The 21,904-nt window shown below is 40.2% G+C and overlaps 1 protein-coding gene across 10 annotated transcripts in view; it reads right to left on the bottom strand.

Annotated features, from left to right (window-relative positions):
• The window catches only part of FRMPD1 (FERM and PDZ domain containing 1), a 173,148-nt gene that overhangs the window by 30,922 nt on the left and 120,322 nt on the right, over window positions 1-21,904 (bottom strand). For all 10 annotated transcript variants that reach the window (XM_049895799.1, XM_049895797.1, XM_049895795.1 and 7 more), the window contains 4 exons: window positions 20,635-20,739; window positions 7,734-7,891; window positions 6,807-6,909; window positions 4,459-4,504 (listed from right to left, as the gene is read on the bottom strand). In XM_049895799.1, coding sequence (XP_049751756.1) covers window positions 4,459-4,504; window positions 6,807-6,909; window positions 7,734-7,891; window positions 20,635-20,735 — 408 coding nt within the window. In that variant the 5' untranslated portion in view covers window positions 20,736-20,739. The remainder of the gene's footprint in view (window positions 1-4,458; window positions 4,505-6,806; window positions 6,910-7,733; window positions 7,892-20,634; window positions 20,740-21,904) is intronic.

Below are 21,904 nucleotides of genomic sequence, written 5' to 3'. Positions count from 1 at the left end.
CAAGGCTTCCAAGTCAGTAATCTTTAAAGAAGCAGATTGCACATCTTTCTCGTGCAGAGTGGCTGGTGGGTCTGAACTGTCAACCTTTTGGTTAGTAGCTCAGAGCTTTAACCACTGTGCTACCAGGGCTCCTTAACGTTTCCACACATTTTTACAATACCTCCCCAACCCTGGGTTATCCAATGTCATTTTATGAAGGCACCAGGGTTTAAGGAGGTAGAATAGCGTAATGTTAATAGGCATGGGTCCTGGAGCCCAACTACCTGGAAAAGAATCCCAGCTCCACCATATTTTTCATGTGACGATGTGGGTATGTGAGGCCATGGTGTCCTCATCTGTTAATGGGGTGTAACAAACCTATCTGTTTTATAGGAATTTCTGTGGTGAAGATTAAATAAGACATTAAGTATTACTATTAATATGATTACAAATAATTAATACATTATAATTAATATAAATAATACAGATACTCGCCATTAAACCAAAATAAACTTTTCCTTAAAATTCTATGTCCTAGAACAACATTCAATACAGGGAAGGTCAGCTCAACTGGACTAGACCAAAAGCAAACAAGATTCCTGAATAAACTGAATGCTTCGAAGGTCATCGGACCAAGGGCGGGGGTTTGGGGACTATGGCTTCAGGGGACATCTAAGTCAACTGGCAAAATAAATTTTATTAAGGAAACATTCTGCATCCCACTTTGAAGTGTGGCGTCTGGGGTCTTAAATGCTAACAAGCGGCCATCTAAGATGCACCAATTGGTCTCAACCCACCTGGATCAAAGAAGAATGAAGAACACCAAGGTCACAAGGTAATTATGAGCCCAAGAGACAGAAAGGGCCACATGAACTAGAGACTTACATCATCCTGAGACCAGAAGAACTAGATGGTGCCCAGCCACAACCGATCACTGCCCTGGCAGGGAGCACAACAGAGAACCCCTGAGGGAGCAGGAGAACAGTGGGATGCAGACCCCAAATTCTCATAAAAAGACTAGACTTAATGGTCTGACTGAGACTAGAAGAATCCCGGCAGTCATGGTCCCCAAACCTTCTGTTGGCCCAGGACAGGAACCATTCCAGAACACAACTCATCAGACATGGATTGGACTGGAGAATGGATTGGAGAGAGATGCTAATGAGGAGTGAGCTACTTGTATTATATTAGGTGGACACTTGAGACTATGTTGGCATCTCCTGTCTAGAGGGGAGATGGAAGGGTAGAGGGGGTTAGAAACTGGCAAAATGGTCACAAAAGGAGTGACTGGAACGAGGGACCGGGCTGACTCATTAGGGGGAGAATAAGTGGGAGTATGTAGTAAGGTGTATATAAGTTTATATGTGAGAGACGGACTTGATTTGTAAACTTTCACTTAAAGCACAATAAAAATTATATTTAAAAAAATTCTGTGTCCTAGAGAAGCAGTGATTAATACTCCAACTGTAATAGATTGAATTGTGTCCCCAAAAAATATGTGTCAACTTGGCTAAACCATGATTCTCAGTATTATGTAATTACCTTCCATTTTGTGTTATAATGTAATTATCCTATGTGCTGTGAATCCTAACCTCTATGATGTTAATGAGGAAAGACACAATCTACAGGATTAGGCTGTATCTTGAGTTAATCTCTTTTCAGATATAAAAGAGATTAAACAAGCAAGCAGGGAACTGACTACCACCAAGAAAGAAGAGCCAGGAGTGGATCACATTTTTTGGACTCAGGCTCCCTGAGCTGAGAACCTCCTAGACCCAGAGGAAGCTTGATGCCAAGACACACGTGGATCTTCAAGGAAGCCAAGCCTACAGATGTTGAAAGGAGACAAGGATCTTTCTCCAGAGCCAAAAGAAAGACTTCCCCTAAAGCCGGCACTCTGAATTCAGACTTTTAGCCTCTTAAATTGTGAGAGAATAAATTTCTGCTTGTTAAAGCCATCCGCTTGTGGTATTTCTGTTATAGCAGCACTAGATAACTAAAGACACCAATCTTGCATTTTATAATGCCTAATCAATTTTTTTAAATCAATTTCAAGTCATTTGAGGACTGTAAGAATCTACTTCGTCAAAAGGGGCCTCCTTGCTGAAGCAAGACATATATGATCATTTCGCAATGTTTGTAAAATGCTTAACTTGTGAGAGGCCCAGGAGTGGACCAGACAATATTCAGGGCGTTTCTCAGAGGGCCTGAATATAAACTGGGCTAATAATTATATTTAATATCAGCTCCCCCTGTGGGATCTCCAGAGCACAGCAGTAACATTCCCTTCTTCCTGGCGCACTTCTTCCATAAAGATTACAGCCAAGAAAACCTTATAGAGCAGTTCTAGTCTGTAACACATGGGGTTCCCATGAGTCAGAATCAACTGAACAGCACTGGTTTTTTTTTTTTTTTTCCTGGGGTGAGGGAGCTTGTGGAAATCTCAAGAGGTGTTCTGGGACATAATAATTTTCCTCTCCATATACTTTTCATTATTTAAAAGGATGTATCCTTTTAAACTGCTATATGCAGTTTTCCTCTTTCCTTACTTAGCAAGCATTATCTTTTGCTTTCATTTCTTGGAAGTAGAGTAGGAAAAAAACACCTAATTAAGATGTTCCCCATTGAGATGATAATCAGCTACATAAAGGGATGTTTTAACACCTGCATGACCACTTATAAATTAATATGAGAATAACTGACATATTAATAATACTTAGTCTGCCCATCAAGGAGCATGGCATGAATTTCCTTTTATATTCAATTATCTTTTTTTATATCCTTTAGTAATATTTCAGTCTCCTTCAAATAGGCCCCACATATTTCTTTTCCTAAAGGTTTTCCTATTTTAGCATTGTTTATTCTCCTTTAAAAAATCAGCTCTTGAACTTATTTAGCAATTTTTACAATTTTTCTGTTTTTCAAAGCATTACTTAGATTTTCATTTTTGTTATTTTCTATATTCTGTATTGTTTGTCTTATTATCCTTTTCTTTCAACTTCTTGTACTGAATATTTAATTGACCTATTTCTTCATTAAATAATAAAAACACTTAAGGCTATAAATGTTACTTTTTTAAGTATAGCTTCAACTGCATATAAGTTTTAAGGAGGAGAGTTTTAATCTTTATTTTCTGAAGTATCTAAAATGGTTGTTACGGGTTGAATTGTGTTTCCCAAAAATGTGTGTCAACTTGGCTAGGCCATGATTTCCAGCACTGTATGGCTGTCCACCATTTTGTCATCGGATGTGATTATACTTTGTGTTGTAAATCCCACCTCTATGGTACTAGAGGCAGCTATGTTAACGAGGCAGGACTCAGTCTACAGGATTAGGTTGTATTTTGAGTCAATCTCTTTCGACATACAAAAGAGAGACTCAAGCAGACAGGAGTAGGACTTCAAGCCACCAAGAAAGAAGTGCTGGGAGCAAAGCACGTCCTTTGGACTTGGGGTCCCTGCGCTGAGAAGCTCCTAGACCAGGGGAAGATTGATGACCAGGACCTTCCCCCAGAACTGACAGAAGGAGAAAGCTTTCCCCTTGAGCTGGTGCCCTGAATTTGGACTTCTAGCCTCCTAAACTGGGAGAGAATAAATTTCTGATGGCTAAAGCCATCCACTTGTCGCATTTCTCTTATAGCAGCACTAGATCACTAAGATGATGGCAGTTTTATTTTCTATTTGACTCCATATTTACTTAGAAGATACTTTTTTGTTTCCAAACGAATGAATGGTTTTAGTTAAATTTTTGACAGTTATTAATTTCTATTTTATTATAATCAGAAAATGAGACCTGTATAGTTTATTTTGGTAATATATCAAGTTTTCTTGGTAGCCTGGTATGTGGTTAATTAGATTAGATTATTAAATGCATTATTAAAATTCTCTATGTACTTATTTTTGTGCCTACTTGTGGCCAAAAGTCTCTCACAATAAGAATGTTCTACAAGCTTTTCTTTCTTGGTAGTTTTTCCTCTTATACATCAATTATATAATTTTTCCTATCAAGGGCTCCTTGGCCCGTGGTGATTTAGGATATGCTATTTCCTTCCTATGCAGCCTCTATGCCACACCTTGCCTCACAATGAACCTCAGAACTTACAAAACACTTTCACATCCAACACCTCATAGGATGCTCATAAAAACCCATTAGACAGACTAGGCAATTATCATCATAATCACTATTTTACAAAAATGAAAACTGAAAGTAAATGACTTGCCCAAAGTCTTACCACTCAACCCTGTTTTGAAACTACAGATTGGCACTCTTTTCATTGTCCCATTCTGCATAATCATAGGTCTGTCTCCTTAGCTGGATTATGAGTCCTTAAGGCCTGGACCCACGTCTGTTTCCTCTACAGCACCTGTGCATAGCAGGTCCTCAGGCAACGATGACTGGCTGCCCACTCCCTGGCAGCTGTCACCCTCTGCCTTTTGCCCAGAGAAGGGTAAAACTAACATACGGGACAAAGACATTTACCGACGTGCAGCGAACAACTGTGATTGAAACAGAATCTTCAGCTTCCCTGGAAAAAAAAAAGATAAAAAAATTTTAGTCATTCTGGGTGTGTGTGTGTGTGTGTGTTTACACCTGGTAAATACCTGGATTATTTCCACCTTGTGGCTATCGTGAATAATGCTGCAACTTCTTTGCAAAATTGAGAAGGACATGAGGGACAGCAGCTGTCTACAAAGGAGTTTAAGCTGCCCCAGAAGTGCTCCTTCTACCTGGACAAATTCCTAGACATCCATCTCTATCAACTAGTCGATACCTATACCACCAAGTAAAGGCACTTGGCTTTAATTTAATTGCATATGATGGAGAACTCATCTAGTTGACATGATGGCAAGCTAGAGTTATGTCCAAAAAACATTTTAAGAGGAAGCATAAAAACAACAAAAATAACTTAGGTTGCTTTTTCAGAAAACTCGGGCTAAATGCTTCATTGTCTAGAATAAATGTCTGTGGATAGCATTTATCAGATAAAAGCCAACCATTTTATGATCTCTGGGCACACAAAGTCAGTGTAATGAGTCCAGTCATGATACTAGACATTTTTTGTCTTATGCCTTAGATTCTAAAAGTGATCAAATCAACCAGATAACCACCAGACAATTTTGTATTAGCAGACAGGACTAAGAAATAGAATGATATTTTCCTTTTTCTTTGCCATTGCTACAGAGATAAGCAGTTTACAAAATAATTTGATTTGACTTCTTGCAATATGAACATTTAGGCCAATTACAGCTGGTGTGTAATTTTCTCAAGTGGATAAACTCAATCTGAGGTTTCTAAATGTATGAGGGTTGCCTCTTTTCCATTTTATATAAGACCAGACCCTTCTGAGATAATTCACAATAAACCAAGACCCAAGTGCTATCAAAAGGACATTTTGGCCTTACAGATATTTGGAGGATTTAGAGAGGTTTTGTTGGTATTGTTGTTGTATCATTTTGTTTGGCCCCTCCTCCCCTTTACAAGTGGCAATGAATAATACATGCTGCTTTTACACACTGGTAACCAAGCTAAAATACAAGCAATCTTGGGATTCTCACACATGGCATATGGCTGAAGGCACAGAGGCACAGTGCACATCAAGTCATGCCCCTGCTCAGCAGCCTTCAATGTCTCACTCTTCCAGGAGCAAAACATCTGAACTTGCTATTTCGGGTATTTGAGACCCTCAACTACCTGGGCCTCGTTTCCCAGAGCTTTTCTCCAAGCCTGGGGAAACTGAACTGCTCAGCAACCCCTCTGCTCCCTATCCTGTTGTTCCTCCCCCTTCCTGCCTTTGCTACTTATCAACACTTTGCCTAGATCAATCACTCTTCACCTCCATTTTCATGAGGCCAAATTCTACCTGGCATTTAAGGCACAGCTGAAATATTTCTGGGCCCTTCCCTATTTTGTCAACCATACCATCGCCCAAGCTGGAGGAATCTTCAGCTTTTAGGGCCATTTCCTTTGCTTTTCTTGATGCAGTGTCTGCCCTCACTCTTAGAGGGGTATACACGAATTGTGCCTGCACTACCAGCCTAAAAGTGTCTGGGGAGTGAAGACCATTTGTCCGAGAGGGCTTCTTGCCCTGAGTAGGTGCTCAGTGAACAGACAGGAGTTAAATGTTACCTACACTACTGTTCGTTGCAGCATCATTCACGATAGCCACAAGGTGGAAATAATCCAGGTATTTGCCAGAAGATGAATGGATAAACAAAATGTGGCATATACAGTAGGGTATTATTTGGTCATTATAAGGAATGAAATTCTGATATGTATTGCAACGTGGATAAACTCTGGGACCAGAACTTGGTCACAAGAAGGTCATGGCCTAAGCAGAAAGTAAAGCATTGACACAAATCACAATGAAACCAGGTAGAAGGTGATAGATGCTATATCAGTGAAACTACATACCAGGTTAAATCTACAAAAACATTTAAGAAGCAATATCAGAAGGGTTAAAGAAGAGCAAACAAATATGGCCATCAGTTTAGTTCAACCTTTGGCATCTATTACAACAACCTATAAATCTTTAGAAGGTAAGACATATGTTAATCATCATTACACTCCCCACAGTGCCTAGCACACTGCTTTAGGCATAGTAGCGGTTCAGTAAATATAGCACTCTGATGCTTCCCAAGCTCTCCTGTAGGAGAAGAAAGAGAGCAAATAATAGCAGTCACCACAGAGAAGCCATCTGAACAGAAAGAGTCGGGATTCTAAAATGAGGCTGCTCTTGCTTACTAAAATCACGAGAGGTCAGTTATGCATGGGGCCCATCTTTGTGATAATTTGTGGAGCTTTGTGGATGATAAAAGACAATTCAGTACCTCAGAATATCAACTGCTCGTTCACAGGAAAGGTCTTCAGCAGGCTCATTGTTCATTTGGAGGATCTGGTCACCAGGGAAAAGCTTGCCGTGAGCAGTGCCTCCTGTTGGATAGAAAAGCAGTAATTGTCACTCACGCCAGGAGGGCTCAGACCCTATGTGTCACAGCACCACACCTGAATGGCAGCCTGATCCAGTCCCTAGGACACCGACTCACCCTCCACCCTACTCCCCAGTCCACCCTGCACTCACATGAATTTCATTTTTCCTGTTTATAAATTATGGATAATGTACCCACCATCCATCAACTTCAAGGGATGTTAAGAGAATGTCCTGGGAAAGACTAGCAGAAACCCTCTAAATCAACAGAGCTGGCCAGTCGATCTATTACATTCATCTCTAAAGAACTCTGGTGTGTGTGTATGTACATATATTGAAATGAATAGATTTTAACTAGTCTCAGATCTAACACTGATACATAGCTGAAGTGTGAAAACAAACACCACACATTCCCAGCCTGCTCCTCTCTACCCCAGCACAGTCTCTGTTTCACAAAGACTCAAGTGAAAACAAATCGATAGTTTCTATTACCAGCTGACCAGAAACTCTCCCCAGCTTGAACCACGTGAGGTTCAAAGAGGAGGGCCGGCTGATCCAAATACCTTCACTGGCCCAGGTGTTGTGGGTAGGTAAAGCTCCAGCCGAGGTCAGCGGGAGTCTGGGGTTCAGAGCAGCAGATACACTTGGGGCTCCCTCCCTCCCAGCACCAAAGGAAGGTGCAAAGCCCAAGACAGAATTAGGTGAGAATTAGGCATGCCCTTTCTAACTTCCTGGGGTAGCATTTTCTGCATTTTGTTAAAGGACAGAGAACCAGTACTGTTTCCCCATAAGAAGTCAACTCTTTCCTCATTTCCCAGTCAACCCCTACCTGCCGTGACAGCCACCACTGTGAGGGGAAGGCTCTCGGAAATGTGAAATCCATAGTCCTGGAGGAGGGCATCTTTGTCTATCTTTACTGTATGCCTCACAGGGGTGAGGGTCTGGGTTGGGTTCCCGGGGGACACATCAGCTGCAGCAACTTTAGCCCTGGAAGAAAAGGAGTGTGTGAAAAAGAAAGAGGGAGGATTCCAGTTAGTGGCCACAAACAGGGTCAGCCCTAGGCATTCTGGAGGGGGAGGATACAAAGCTGAGCAGACATCAACTCTCCTCTTGAGAGGGTAAGACACAAGCACCACTGGGAAAACACCAAGTAGAACAGCACCATGCTCTAAAAGAGAACTCGTAAGTGCTATGAGTACTCGGAGAAGGGGGAAACCAGTTTTAACTTTGCAGGGCAGGGGGTAAGGAATCAGGGAAGTGTTTGCTACCTGGAAGAAGTGACTTTTGAGCTCCACCTTGAGAGATGTCTAGGGCATACCTACACAGTCCAGATCTTGACACACAGAAGATACTCACTAACTGCTGCTGAGTGAGTGGGCTAGTGAGTGAGCACATACGGTACAATATATTGCTATCATATGGCCTTTCTTGCCATGGTCGTGTAACTTAAACTAAATGATTCAAATGATTTGAGACTACACAAATAAGGTGCTGTGGACCACCAAAGGGATTGGATGGCTTGCTAATAATGCAAATAAGGTTCATGGCACCCTTTTGAGAGTGGGACCATGCAAACAAGGTATACAGAACCCTAACAAGGGGGATTGGTCACTTTTGTCATGCCGCAGGCTTAAAATGAGCCATCCTGGAGGTGGCAAGGTAGGACCTCACTACCACCAAGAAGTGCTGGAAGTGAAGCAGGTCAGGGTCCCTGCACTGAGAACCTCCTAGACCCAGGAGACAGAGAGCGCTGTGACACTGGAGACAGCGAGAAGTGGCAGCAAGCATGCCAGAATCTAGCAGAGAAATGGCAGCAGCAGAACCAGGAGACCACTGCGAGGCAGTACAGGTGGACTTCCCAGCCCACGAAGCAAGGCAGCTACAGTGGGTGTGTGACAGTGGAGTGAGAGAGCTGAGCGCCATTAGGAAGGAGGCTTACTGGTGGAAACTTACTGGCGGAGCTAAAGAACTGTATCCTGAGTCATTCCTGATCCTGAATTGTAATCTGTTACTCCCTAATAAACCCCATAATCATGAGTATGGTCTGTAAGGGTTCTGCGGCCATTGCAACAAATTATCAAACCCAGCAGAGTAGAGAGTGCCACGGGAGGGGCAGCTGGCGTTAGAACTGGTAAAAAGGTTGTAAAGAGGAGGTATGTCTGACCTTCGTCTTGTAGGAATCAGCCTTAGGCTGCTGATCTTGATTCTCCTTCCCTCTCATGAACTGAGAGGAGGTCAGATGCCCCTATGCTGCCGTTTTTACAGTGAGTAAATGAACAGTGCTTAAGCACAGGTACAGATGAGGAAAAGCAAAGACCGTGAACAGTAATTGTTCAGTTTGGATATTTGATGATGACGAATTTTATAGACGAAGGCAGTGGTGGTTTAGCGGTAGAATTCTCGCCTTCCGTACAGGAGACTTGGGTTCGATTTCCAGCCCGTCAGTGGAGGCTTGCATGTTGCTGTGACGCTGAACAGGTTTTGGCAGAGCTCCCAGACTAACACAGGCTAGGAAGAAAGGCCTGATGATCTGGTTCCGAAAATCAGCCAACGAAAACCCTATGGATCACAACAGGCCAATCCCATTGTGTGTCGGGAGCTGACTCAACGGCAGCTAACAACAACAACAACAATTTTATAAATGGATTGTTTCTTTGGTGATTTTTCCCCTTTTTATGATGACTTACTTTCCTTCTCTTCAACTTTGTGCCTGTGAGGATTCTAATATGAAACCCCAAATGCTGAAGACTCCCTCTGTACTAATCTTCGAAAACATACATGTTTTCTATATACCTAAAGGAAACCCTGGTGGCTTAGTGGTTAAGTGCTACGGCTGCTAACCAAAGGGTCAGCAGTTTGAATCCTCCAGGCACTCCTTGGAAAGTCTATGGGGCAGTTCTACTCTGTCCTATAGTGTCGCTGTGAGTTGGAAATCAACTCAACGGCCCTGGGTTTGGTTTTTTTTGGTTGGTTTATATATCTAAAAAACTGGGTAAGATTAAACTCCTATTTTCTACCTCTCAAAAACCACAAAGCTAGTCCTAAACTATTTTTGTATTTGTCCGTGGCTTTTAACTGATTTTTTCCCTTTAAGACTCAGTGGTCTTTTCTGAAGAAGGTTGCATAGTGATGGGATGAGGTGTTTACCGTCATTGTAAACAACAAACATGTGGAGCAGAAACAGCTCCCTCAGTGTTCTACAGTTAAGCTCTATCATTTATTCTTATTCATTTACCAAATACTGTCAGGAACTCTGTGTAATGCAAGAGGCCCTCCCTTTTCTTAAAATCACCTCTTTGCTGTTTATAGTATTCTTATATTTCAACAAAGATCAGGAAAATATGGAAAACTGCTTCCATGGTGCCAAAATGCATGTGACAAGTCCAGGTACAGAGCCTCACACCCATTTTCCATCAAGGAGCCCCTGAGGCCCTCGCTTAGAGCCAATTTAAGCTCTGTCTGAACAGATGATGTCCTGACCCACACAGATTAGAACTAGAGAGAGGATTTCTTTTAGGAAGCACATGGGTAATACTGAGAGGGGTCAGCAGCGAGATATAACAAGAAGGAAGAAAGAGAAAGTCATGAAAATTGACACTGAATAAAACTCATAGCTACTCCTGATTGTTTTTAAAATTTTAAACTATGAAAAGATTATTAAATGTAATTTTAAAAGGTATACTGTAGACACTGGTGGAAGAATGAGAGTAAACGATGTAGACATATGCCCTCTCCTACAGATCACAATCTTAATCTGCTCCTATCAGACAGAGGCAATGACAACTGCATGGTGAGGTCCCTACCAATGAAACTGAACAGGGATTCTAGAAAATTCTTTAAAGTATTAGTTAGCTGCCCAGAAATAGAAGGAGCACTGGTGGTGCAGTGGTTAAGCGTTTGACTCCTAGCCGAAAGGTCATTGGTTTGAACCCACCAGCCGTGCTGTGGGAGAAAGATGTGGCAGTCTGCTTTCGTAAAGATTTACAGCCTTGGAAACCCTATGGGCAGTTTTACTCTGTCCTGTAGCATTGCTATGAGTTGGAATCAACTCAACAGCAGTGGGTTTGGTTTTGGTTTTTGACCTAGAAATAATTTAACATGGTGAAAAATCACCACACCAATACCGTGTGCCATTCAAGGTAATGGATTTCAAAAAGGTCAAAAGAGAAAAATTTTAAAACTAGAAGCAAATATGGCCCCTTTATGCCAGCTCTGGAGAGGAGATACATTTCTGAAAATCAGGGAAATACAGAATAGCATCGATGATAAGATGGACGGTTTGAATGTGAAATTTTAAAAAATACGTATATAAATGCAAATAATAAGTAACAGTGTAGGAAAATTCAAGGAGACACTTAAGAGATAAAAGCTTATAACCCCCACCTCACACTTATATATAAAAATTAACTCAAAATGGATTATAGACCTAAATGTAAGAGCTAAAACTATAAAACTCTTAGGTGAAAATATAGGAGTAAATCTTTAAGACCTTGGGTAGGGAAAGCTTTCTTAGATATGATACCAAAAGCACGAGCAACAAAATATATAAATTGAACTTTACCAAAATTAAAAAATTTTGTGCTGCAAAGGACACCATCAATAAAGTGAAAAGAAAACCCACTGAATTGGAGAAAATACTTAAAGATCATATATATGATAAGGAACTTATATCTAGAATATATAAAGAACTCTTATAATCCAATAATAAAAAGACAACACAATTTAAAAACGGGCAAAGAATTTGAAGAGACATTTCTACAAAGAAGATATACAAATGGCCAATAAGCACACGAAAAGATGCTCAATATCATTAGCCATCAGGGAAATGCAAATCAAAACCACAATGAGATGCTACTTCATACCCATTAGGATGGCTACAATAGAAAACACAAGTAACAAGTGTTAGCAAGGATGTGGAGAACTTGGAATCTTCATACACTACTGGTGGAAATAAAAAATGGTGAAGCCACTTTGGAAAACAGTTCGGAAGTTCCTTAAACACCGAGCTACTATATGACCCAGCCATTATACTCCTAGGTATATAACCAAAAAAAATTAAAAAGTATGTCCATACAAATGTTCATTGTACACACATGGGTAAAGTATATGATATGTGAATTATATCCCAATAAAGCTGCTAAAAATAATACATTTTAAAAGTAATAGTCCCAAAAAGCTTACAACACAAATATATTAAGAATGGACATAAATACATAAGGTAAATACCCAGGTTTCACATGTTCAATGCTCAAAGCAAGTAAATTGAGATTTCATAAAGAAGTTGGTAAATAACATGAAAAATACACAACTTTATTTAAAAAACACAACTGAAAGGGAGTCAAAGTACTATTACGTGTCCCCTATAGCATTAAAAGAAACCCTGGTGGCATAGTGGTTAAGTGCTACCGCTGCTAACCAAAAGGTCAGCAGGTCAAATCCGCCAGGCCCTCCTTGGAAACTCTACGGGCAGCTCTACTCTGTCCTAAAGGGTCGCTGTGAGTCAGAATCCACTCTACAGCAGTGGGCTGGGTTTGGTTTGGTTTACAGCATTAAAAGTGAATGAAAATAAAGCCCAACATGTACAGGCCCTTGGATTTGAGGCTGACTGTTATGGATTGAATTGTGTCTGCCAAAAACATGTGTTATAAATCCTAACCTCTGTGCCTGTGGTTATAATTCCATTTGGGAATGAGTTGTCTTTGTTACATTAATGAGGCAGGATTACTGTAGGATGTGTCTTCAGCCGATCTCTTACAAAATACAAAAGGAGCTGATTACGAAAGCAGAGGCAGCGGAAGACGCATGTCACATATCATATCTAAAAAGCCACATGAAGACTGTCCAGGAGCAGAAACTCAGAGATAAGGACCTTCCTCCAGAACTGAGAGACAGAGAAAGTCTTCTTCTAGAGCCTGTGCTCTGAATTTGGAATTCCAGCCTCCTAAACTGTGAGAAAATAAATTTTTATTTGTTGAGGCACCTATTTGTACTATTTGTTATAGCAGCACTAAATAAATTTTTATTTGTTGAGGCACCCATTTGTGGTATGTTATAGAGGCACTAGGTAACTATAAATTGATTATTCAATCTCTCTAGAAAATAATCAGGAAAATTATAATATGAATTTTAAAATCTGATCATTCTCTTTGATCGTCTATTACCATTTCAAATAGCATTCCTCAAGGTAATGACCCCAAATTTTATTTGTATTAGACTATGAGCCCTGGTGGCACACTGGTTAAGAGCTCAGCTGCTAACCAAAAAGTCAGCAGTTCCAATCCACCAGCCACTCCTTGGAAGTCCTACGGGGCAGTTCTACTCTGTCCTGTAGGGTCACTATGAGTTGGAACCAACTCGAAGGCAACAGGTTTTGGTTTACGAGTTCCTAGAAGACAAGGATGACATCCATTTACCTCTGTGTTCCTGGTGCCCAGTTAAATCCTAAAACAGAGTTGTCATTGTTTTTAGGTGCCATCAAGTCATTTCCAACTCACAGGACCCCATGTACTACAGAATAAAACACTGCCTGGTCCTGCGCCATCTTCACAATCGTTATGCTTGAGCCCATTGTTGCAGCCACTGTGTCAATTCACTTTGTTGAGGGTCTTCCTCTTTTTCACTGACCCTCTACTTAAACAGAGTGTGAACTCAAAAAAACCTGGTTGAATATTCTTTAAAGATATTCATGACAACTTTATTCAGAATAGTGGGAAAACCGGAAACAACCCAACTGTGAATAGATAAAGTGAGCACAGCAAAGCAATACCCCCCAAAACTCTACATCAATGAAGTATCACAAGCCTGTAAACTTTAGCCATACATGGAAACAAAGCTTAGAAAATGTCCTTCCCGAGCATCCTTTAAGCTGATGTTCGAACCCCCTTCCTAAGGGAGAACTCAAATTACTCTGCCCCGATAGTCCCGCATCACTCACAGGATAAAAGCCAAACTCCTCAGTCTTGCCCTTGTGGTCCACCATCCTCAGGCTTTAGGCCCTGGACAGTACCCACCCACCCACTCCCCTTTCCAAGTCTACTCTAGACTAATCTCATCTGGTACATCGGTTTTGTCTCTGGGCCTCAGCTCACACAGCCACCCCTGTAAGTAAGTGTGAGTCCAAGCCATGGCCCAATTCATATGCAACCTCTTCCAAAAAGCCCTTTCTGATTCTCCAGCTCAAAGTGAGTTCTCTCATCTCTGAGCTCTGGCCCTCTCTTATGGCCCAGAGCGGCTCATCCTTCACTGACAGCCATTTGATTCCATGTATCATTTCCCCTAATAGTCTTTAAATTCTCTGGAAGCAGTAATCACATCTTATACATCTGTAGTTTTCTCACAGGACGCATCAGTGCTTACTAGGTGAATAAATGAGCAAAATACTGTACATATAAAGCATGACACAAAAGAATACCTCTAATATGATTACCAAAAGGTGAAAATGTATATATAACAACCACTAATAAACAGTAGGAACCCTGGTGGCACAGTGGTTAAGAGTTCAGGCTGCTAACCAAAAGATCGGCAGTTCAAATACACCAGTTGCTTCCCGGAAACTCTTTGGGGCAGTTCTACTCTGTCCTATAGTGTCGCCATGAGTCAGAAATTTGAATATAAGTAACAGTTCATTTTAAATTTGCTGCACTTCATACACAGCTCAGCCCCTATGACTATTATCCTAATCAGGACTCATTTTCTCCATGTCCCAGAGCTTAGTATGCGGTATCATCCTCTGCCCAGTTGCTCAAGCCAGACTCCTGGAATTATCCTTGACTCTCTTCATTACCCCTGATAGCCTATCAGTCACAACACCAAGAGATCTTTAAATATGTCCATTTCTCTCTATCTCCACAGCTAAATATCTCCGGTGTACAGATTTCTGCACTTTTCACTCTTGTTTCTCCTGAATGATTTTCCATCCAGCAAACAGGTTGATTTTATAAACCAAACCTGTTCATATGTCTTGACCAAATGGCCTTTAGAATAAAATTTAAGAATCCTTAGTATGGCCTAATATGGTCCTTGCTCACTACTCCAGCCTCCAAGACCCGGTCATTCATATTCTTGCTATTTTTGTCCCAGCCAAGCAAGTCTCCTTTGAGTCCCTCAAACACACTGACCTTTGCACAAGCTCATTTCACTGCCTAGAATCTTTCCTACCCCACCACAAACACACTCTCTATAGATTCCCCCAACACACCCACCGTACATTCTACCTGCTCAACTTTTTCTCATTCTTCGACTTCTGGTGGAAATCTCTCTTTCTGCTGAACACACCCACAAAGACCATACATCTCTCTTTGAAATATACATTATATTTGTAAGGATCAGTGTGAAGTCTCTTATTCTTTCTAGACTGTTGTGTGTGTAGCATGAACCTTATCTTTCTTGTCCCATGTGCTGAACTCGGTGCTAGGCATAGAGTAAGACTTAATAATAACTGTTTGGAGAACAAAAAAATGAACAAAGTTTACCACACGGTTAAAATAGCATCCATTTTGATGCTCTTTACTGGGTAGGCTTCTGTTACCTGACACTCTGGCATTTGGAAGGGCACATTCCGAAGCAATAGTGAACAAATGAGGCCCCACACTGTTGACTATTAATCCCTGAACAGTGTCAGTGACTTTGATCCAACGTCTGGACTTGACATTTTCCCCGAAGGCCATGTCCCAGCTCTTGTTTGGAAAGGGATTCTCTAAGCACCTGGCCAAACCATGGCCTCTCCTCTCAGAGAAGGTTTAATATTTGACAGTAAGCTGAAGGAAACGATCTTTGTAACAAAAGTTCCTCCTCTCAAGCATCTTATAAATATCAAACTGAGCTACTGATAATCCAAAAATTTATGCCTTCTGCCTGTGCAGTGGTTTCAAGCCATAAATCTAAGGTCATTTCTATGACTTTACATTGGAACAAAGTAAGACCTGCAGTTACACCAAGAGAATTCCTGTAAGATAACTGGATCTACCCTAAGGCAAAACTAGAAAAACTGTGTTAAATTTATTGTGCAAATAGTCTCATGTAGACTAATTCTGTATTTTATGGGTCATAAGTACATATTGAGCTGATCTATAACACTGAAAAAGAAAAATATTAGATAGAAACAGATTAAGCTACAAATATTCTCTGGCTTTTTAATCTGCTCTCTCACATGTCGGAAAACATATTTGACCCCTATCCTGTAACAACAAAGAACTCACCTTTGAGTTCCATCAAGATGTGGAGAAACTATTTTGTACCTATGTTTAAATGCCTTATTATGTTCTCCTTGAGTGATTTTAAAAGCTAAAGCCTGGTATAATATAAACTGGATTTTGTAATTTAAAGTCTATTAAAAGAAAGCAGAAATACCAGAAAGCAATTTAGCATGTAGTCACAATCACAGGACTATTATTGCGGTTGTGACAGTTTCTATTCAATGTAGACATTCTGAGTACAGTGCTATCTAGGCTGAAGGCTTACTACTGAACGAAGGAGAATTTATTCAATTATTCCATTAAAAAGGGGATTAAGGAGATAATGGCAATTCTGCAAATGCACTTTAAAAGCCTTCTAGCTCATCCTCCTTGGATCTTTTTGCCTCTGCCCAGGGGTCAAGAAGCATGAAAAAAAAAAAAAAAAACCTGGTATCTGAAAGGGTGTTTCTGCATCATTAGGAATATTAGAAAGGTCAAATACGGCCATTCCTCTAATTAGTAACATACTATTTGTGGTTGTAACAGACAGTAAATTTGCAAGGTGTTAAACACCAGCAGTAAGGGCTTTTAACACCAAGATGTGTGGGTACGTGTATACATATGCACAGACATGCACACTTGTGTTTATCAGTAGGTGTCTCCTTATCCGCAGGGGATACGTTCCAAGACTCCTGTGATGCCTGAAACTAGAGATAGTACCAAACCCTAGATATACTATGTTTTGTCCTATACATACATATCTATGATAAAGTTTAATTTATAAATTAGGCACAGTAAGAGACTAACAACAATGACTAATAAAAAGGAACGATTAATTATAACAATACAGTTGGACCCTGTATTCGTGGTTCTGCATCTGTGGATTCAACCAACCTTGGATCAAAAATACTCAGGAAAAAAAAGGAAGTTCCAAAAACAAAACCTGAATTCGCTGCATGCCGAGCACTATGCTGAATCCACATGAATGAAATGATGTGGCCTCCCACCATTTCACGGATCCTCAATCTTTGTCCAGTACTAGTTGTTTGGCTACATTCGCCTCAAGTCTTGTCATTACTTACACAGTGTTTACACCGTATTAGGTATTATAAGTAACCTAGAGATGATTTAAAGTATACAGGAGGATGTGTGTAGGTTATATGCAAATATTCCTCAAAGGACATGAGCATCTGGGATTTTGGTATCCACAGGACTTCTGGAACCAACCCCCCATGGAACCGAGGGACGACTGTATACTGTATTAAAAGTTATGTGAGTGATGAAACAGGAAGGCATAAGATTTCATCACACTAAGTACTCATTTAACATTTCTCGACCGCGGTTGACCGCAGGTAACTGAAACCACAAAAAGTGAAACCACGGATAAGGGTGGACTACTGCATTAAGGAAGAGTCAAGATCAAAAACAAAACCATATTAAGTAAGAGTCAAGATAAGCTGACAGAAGTGTTCTTCTCAAGCCCTGAAGAATAAAACCAGGAAACAGATGAAGAAGGAACCAAGCTACATTAAGTTGTTTGTTTCTTTAAATCTTGCTCTGTGATAGTAACATTTCAAGATATAGTCTAAGAGAATGCAGTAAATTTTATGTTTGTTTTCATAATACAATAAAATTATTCTAAAGTCATATGGAAGAATAGGAAGGTAAGGGTAAAAAAATGATAATGAAGAGTAATAAATGCCTAATTTAACAGATAATAAAATATACAATACTATAATACATGGGTTTCACCACAACTTTGACATGGTAAAAAACAGACGAAATTGTGCACTACAGATTAGTAAGTAAGCACATGTAAGCCCACGTGTACTTTGCTTATTGGATAACCCGTCCCTGAAAAATGGACACTATGTAGGAAAGAAAAAATTGGTGTAAGTGGAAAAGTATACTTTAGATCTGTTTTTCTCATTTTATCAGTTTTATAGTTATGCAAAGCTGTTAAGAAGATGACAATTTAGTTGAAAGCAGAATGGTTAAAAATTAATTCGTTTATGATGTAATGAAACTATGTTGCAGCTTATTAAGCAGTATATATTGCATTATTTATACAGAAATTCAAAACATGTCACAGAGATCATTTGGGAGGTTAGCGATTTCTAAAAAAGCACCAATACTGTAAATGTTATTCTCATATTAGAATGTGAAATCAAGAGGTGAAAAAGTAGTCGTCTTCATCATATCTGAATAATTCTGTATTCCTATAATTATAGGTGTCATCAGGCTTACATCCACTCAAGCACAATCATTCAAATTGAGTGCCACTACCTCAATTTGACTAATGATTGCAACAATAACCAAAAACCAACAATAACCACTCACTGAAAATTAATTTAAAATCTGATTTAAGAAATCAAAGCAATTTTGAAAGCTGACACTCCCCTCCCAAGTAAAACACCTGTTTTAAGCTACATATAAAGTGCTAATATTACCCTGGGTACATGAAAGTTATCCATCTGTTTAGTAATGTTTAGAAAAGGAAACAGTTGTTTTTGACCAATTTGCTCCAACACTTGGTATAGAGCCAGAGATAAAGTTTAAATAAATTTACAGGAAAGTTGCCAATTACATAGTAAAGTAAGTACAACTGACTGAACTGACTGTCAGTTTTTAAAGTCTGTTTTCATGTTGTTTTTAAATCAACATAATTGCTGAAGGATGCATGTAAAATTACAGGACTACAGATGAGCTTCTATGCTTCCTTTTTGTGGACTATAGAAAAACTTTCAATGTACTTTCTTCATTCCTGTCTCTGATACCAGGAACTCAGAGCTACTGTTAGTACTCAAATGCTAAATTCTATGTCTAATTCGTTTGCAATCTATTTAAAACATTTCTCTTCTTTATTTTAATGTTCCTGCATGTTTTAAAGCTTTAGGCCATTGGAAGAAGGAGGGATGTGAATTTTAAGTGTATTTTAATAAATAATACAGTCCCTTACTATGGCATGAAAAAGGTGATATTGAAACTTAGACCTGAAGAATACGAAGGAGCTGCCGTAAAGAACTGCCATAAAAAGAGGGGAAAAAAAAGAACTTTCTTGGCCGACTGAACAACAAGCGCAAAATTCCTGAGGCCAGAGTGAGCTTGATTAGTTCTAGGAACTGAAAGGAAGCCAAATCAACTGGAGAATGGTGAGCAAGGAAACAGGAGGATGAAGATGAGGTTGGAGGGGTGGCCAGGGGCCAATCATGAAGGGACTTGTAGACTGTGGCACAATTGAAGGTGGGACACTAAATGGTTTGGGGTGGGGTGGAGCTGGGGGTGAGGGTGTGGGACAGAAGCAGTTCACATTTTGAAAAGTACACTCTAGATGGCGGGTAAAGAACGGGCTGGAGCAGGGCAAGAGTGATCATGGCAGTGCTCCAAGGGACAGATCGGTGCACAGATGTGACATACGTTTGAAGGTGAACTCACAGAAGCTATTGGTGGAGTAGATGCAGGGAATGAGGACAAGGAAAAATTCTGGACATGTGGAGATAGGAGGAGGGGATCAGGCACAGAAGCCCAGGTCCACAGGTAGAAGGGGGGGAAGGAGGTGCTTGTAGTAGTTTAACAATGAATAGCTCAATTTAGCCACGGCATAAAGAGTAGGACAAAAATAGCTGGAAAGGATTGTTGTTCCATCGTGGTGAGCCTTGAATGTAAAATCAAAAACGTTTAAACTGCATCCTGCAAGAAATGGGGACCTATCAAAGGGACCAGGGAATTTGGTCCTAAACAAGTCACTCTCTGAACCTCAGTATTTCATCTGGAAGAATGGGGCTAATTTTATTGGCCTTACCTCAACCCAGAAACCCTGGTGGCATAGTGGTTAAGAGCTACAGCTGCTAACCAAAAGGTCAGTAGTTTGAATCCACCACGCACTCCTTGGAAACCCTATGGGACAGTTCTACTCTGTCCTATAGGCTCACTATAAGTTGGAAACGACTCGATCGCAACAGGTTCAGTTCAGTTCAGTTACCTCAACTCAGTGTGTGAGGATCAGAGGACTTGGCCTCAGGTCAGTGCAACCCCAAGCAAGGTTTATTACTCAGCAGCAGAACAGCTGTTTCCAGTTCCTTCAGAAGAATGTGTGTCTCAGAAACACCTGACATGTGATATTTCATCTCTGTGGCAGGGCCAGATGGGAAATCTGAGACGGAAAATGTACGCTTCAAAACAGAACATATTTTAACATTCTCTTGTAGCAGTCAAATCAGATCTGTATTTGATTTCATTTTATTTTGTTTAGAATGAAATAGGGACTGCAAGGAAGGAACAGCTGTTGGAAACAAGGAAGGGGAAAGAATATAAACAACAGATTGCCTGACCTTCATATCAAGTACTAAGACAGGGTGCAGGAGAGAGAGAGAATGTGAGCAAGTGTGTGTGTGCGTGAGTATGTGAGAGAGTGTCTGAGCAAGAGTGTACACAAGTGTGTGTGTTAGCATGTGTGAGTACAAAGGCACTGCCAGGACTGGTGGCCAAACCACCTCCCACAGGACACCAAACCTTTGCAGTTACAGACAGAAATCTTTGCTAAGCCAGGTGCCTTACCGGGCCGAGCTGTCTCGAGAGCGCCGAAGCCATCTTGCCACCATTTGTTCTATTCTGTGTGCTTTCCGTGTCTGGAATAAATTGCTCTCCAGCTCTTCCATTTATCTAAAAGGAAGAAGAGTTTTCTTAAGAAGCTAACAAAAATATTTTTTTAGTGGAGTGTGACAATTCATTATGATGGTTCCTGTATTTGCCCATTTTAAGACATGCTAATAAAAAAAATTTTTTTAATCAAATAATTAATGCTCTCTTTCTATCTGAAATCAACACGAAGGTGCTTTATCAACTTTAATCAATTTTAGCAGCCCTCCGCCCTAAAGACTCCACAGTCTTCTGGTAAAGAGACTGGCCTTATCTCTTAAACAGCTAAACATAAGTATTAGGGAGTAAAATAGATGAGGTTTGTCAGACTGTGACTGTGACACCTTACTGCATTATTTTCCCCAGCAGCCACCTCCAACTATGTGTGCACCCCTGGACAACGCAGTTCAGCTGTGCCTGCACTGGGACCTGCACGTACATGAAGCATTCTTAATCACATTGTGCATATTTCTCTGGGTGTTGCTTCTTTTGCTCAACATTTTATATTTGGGGTTCAAATACATAATACATTCATATGGTTCAAAAACCACACGGTAAAAGAGATATACAGTGAAAGGTCTCCCTTCAATTCTTACCTGCCCCCATCCAGCCAGTCCCCATGCCTGTAACAAAATCACTGCTCTCAGGTCCCTATTTGTCCTTTCAGAGCTTCTTTTTGCTTAAACAAGCAAATAAAATATCAAATTTATATTTCCTCTTCTTAACACAAAAGGCAGTACACCATACACGTGGTTCTGCACCATGCTTTTTCTCCTTAGAAGACATATCCTTGACCTCTTTCCACATCAGTACTTGAAGTACTTTTTCATTCTTTTTCACAACTACTGAGTATTCCATTGTATGAATGTACTTTAATTTTAAAAGTAGTCCTCTGTTGATAGACATTTGGGTTATTGCTAATCTTTTGCTATTATAAACAATGTTGCACTGAGTTATGTTGTACACATACCATTTCTATAGGTATGCAAGTATATATCTGGATAAGTTCCCAAATACTGAATTGCTGGATCAAAGGTTATATTTATTTGTGCTGTGATAGATATTGTCAGGTTGCCAAGAAAGAACATATATATACTTGAGATTAAAGTTTCATAAAACAATATGTATTAATATTTTTCTATTTGAATCCATTTCACTTTTTAAAATAATAGTCTCGATTCACAAAACT

Source organism: Elephas maximus, chromosome 9 (assembly GCF_024166365.1).
Source record: "Elephas maximus indicus isolate mEleMax1 chromosome 9, mEleMax1 primary haplotype, whole genome shotgun sequence".
Lineage (NCBI taxonomy): Eukaryota > Metazoa > Chordata > Mammalia > Proboscidea > Elephantidae > Elephas > Elephas maximus.
This window is presented reverse-complemented; position numbering and strand designations above follow the sequence as displayed.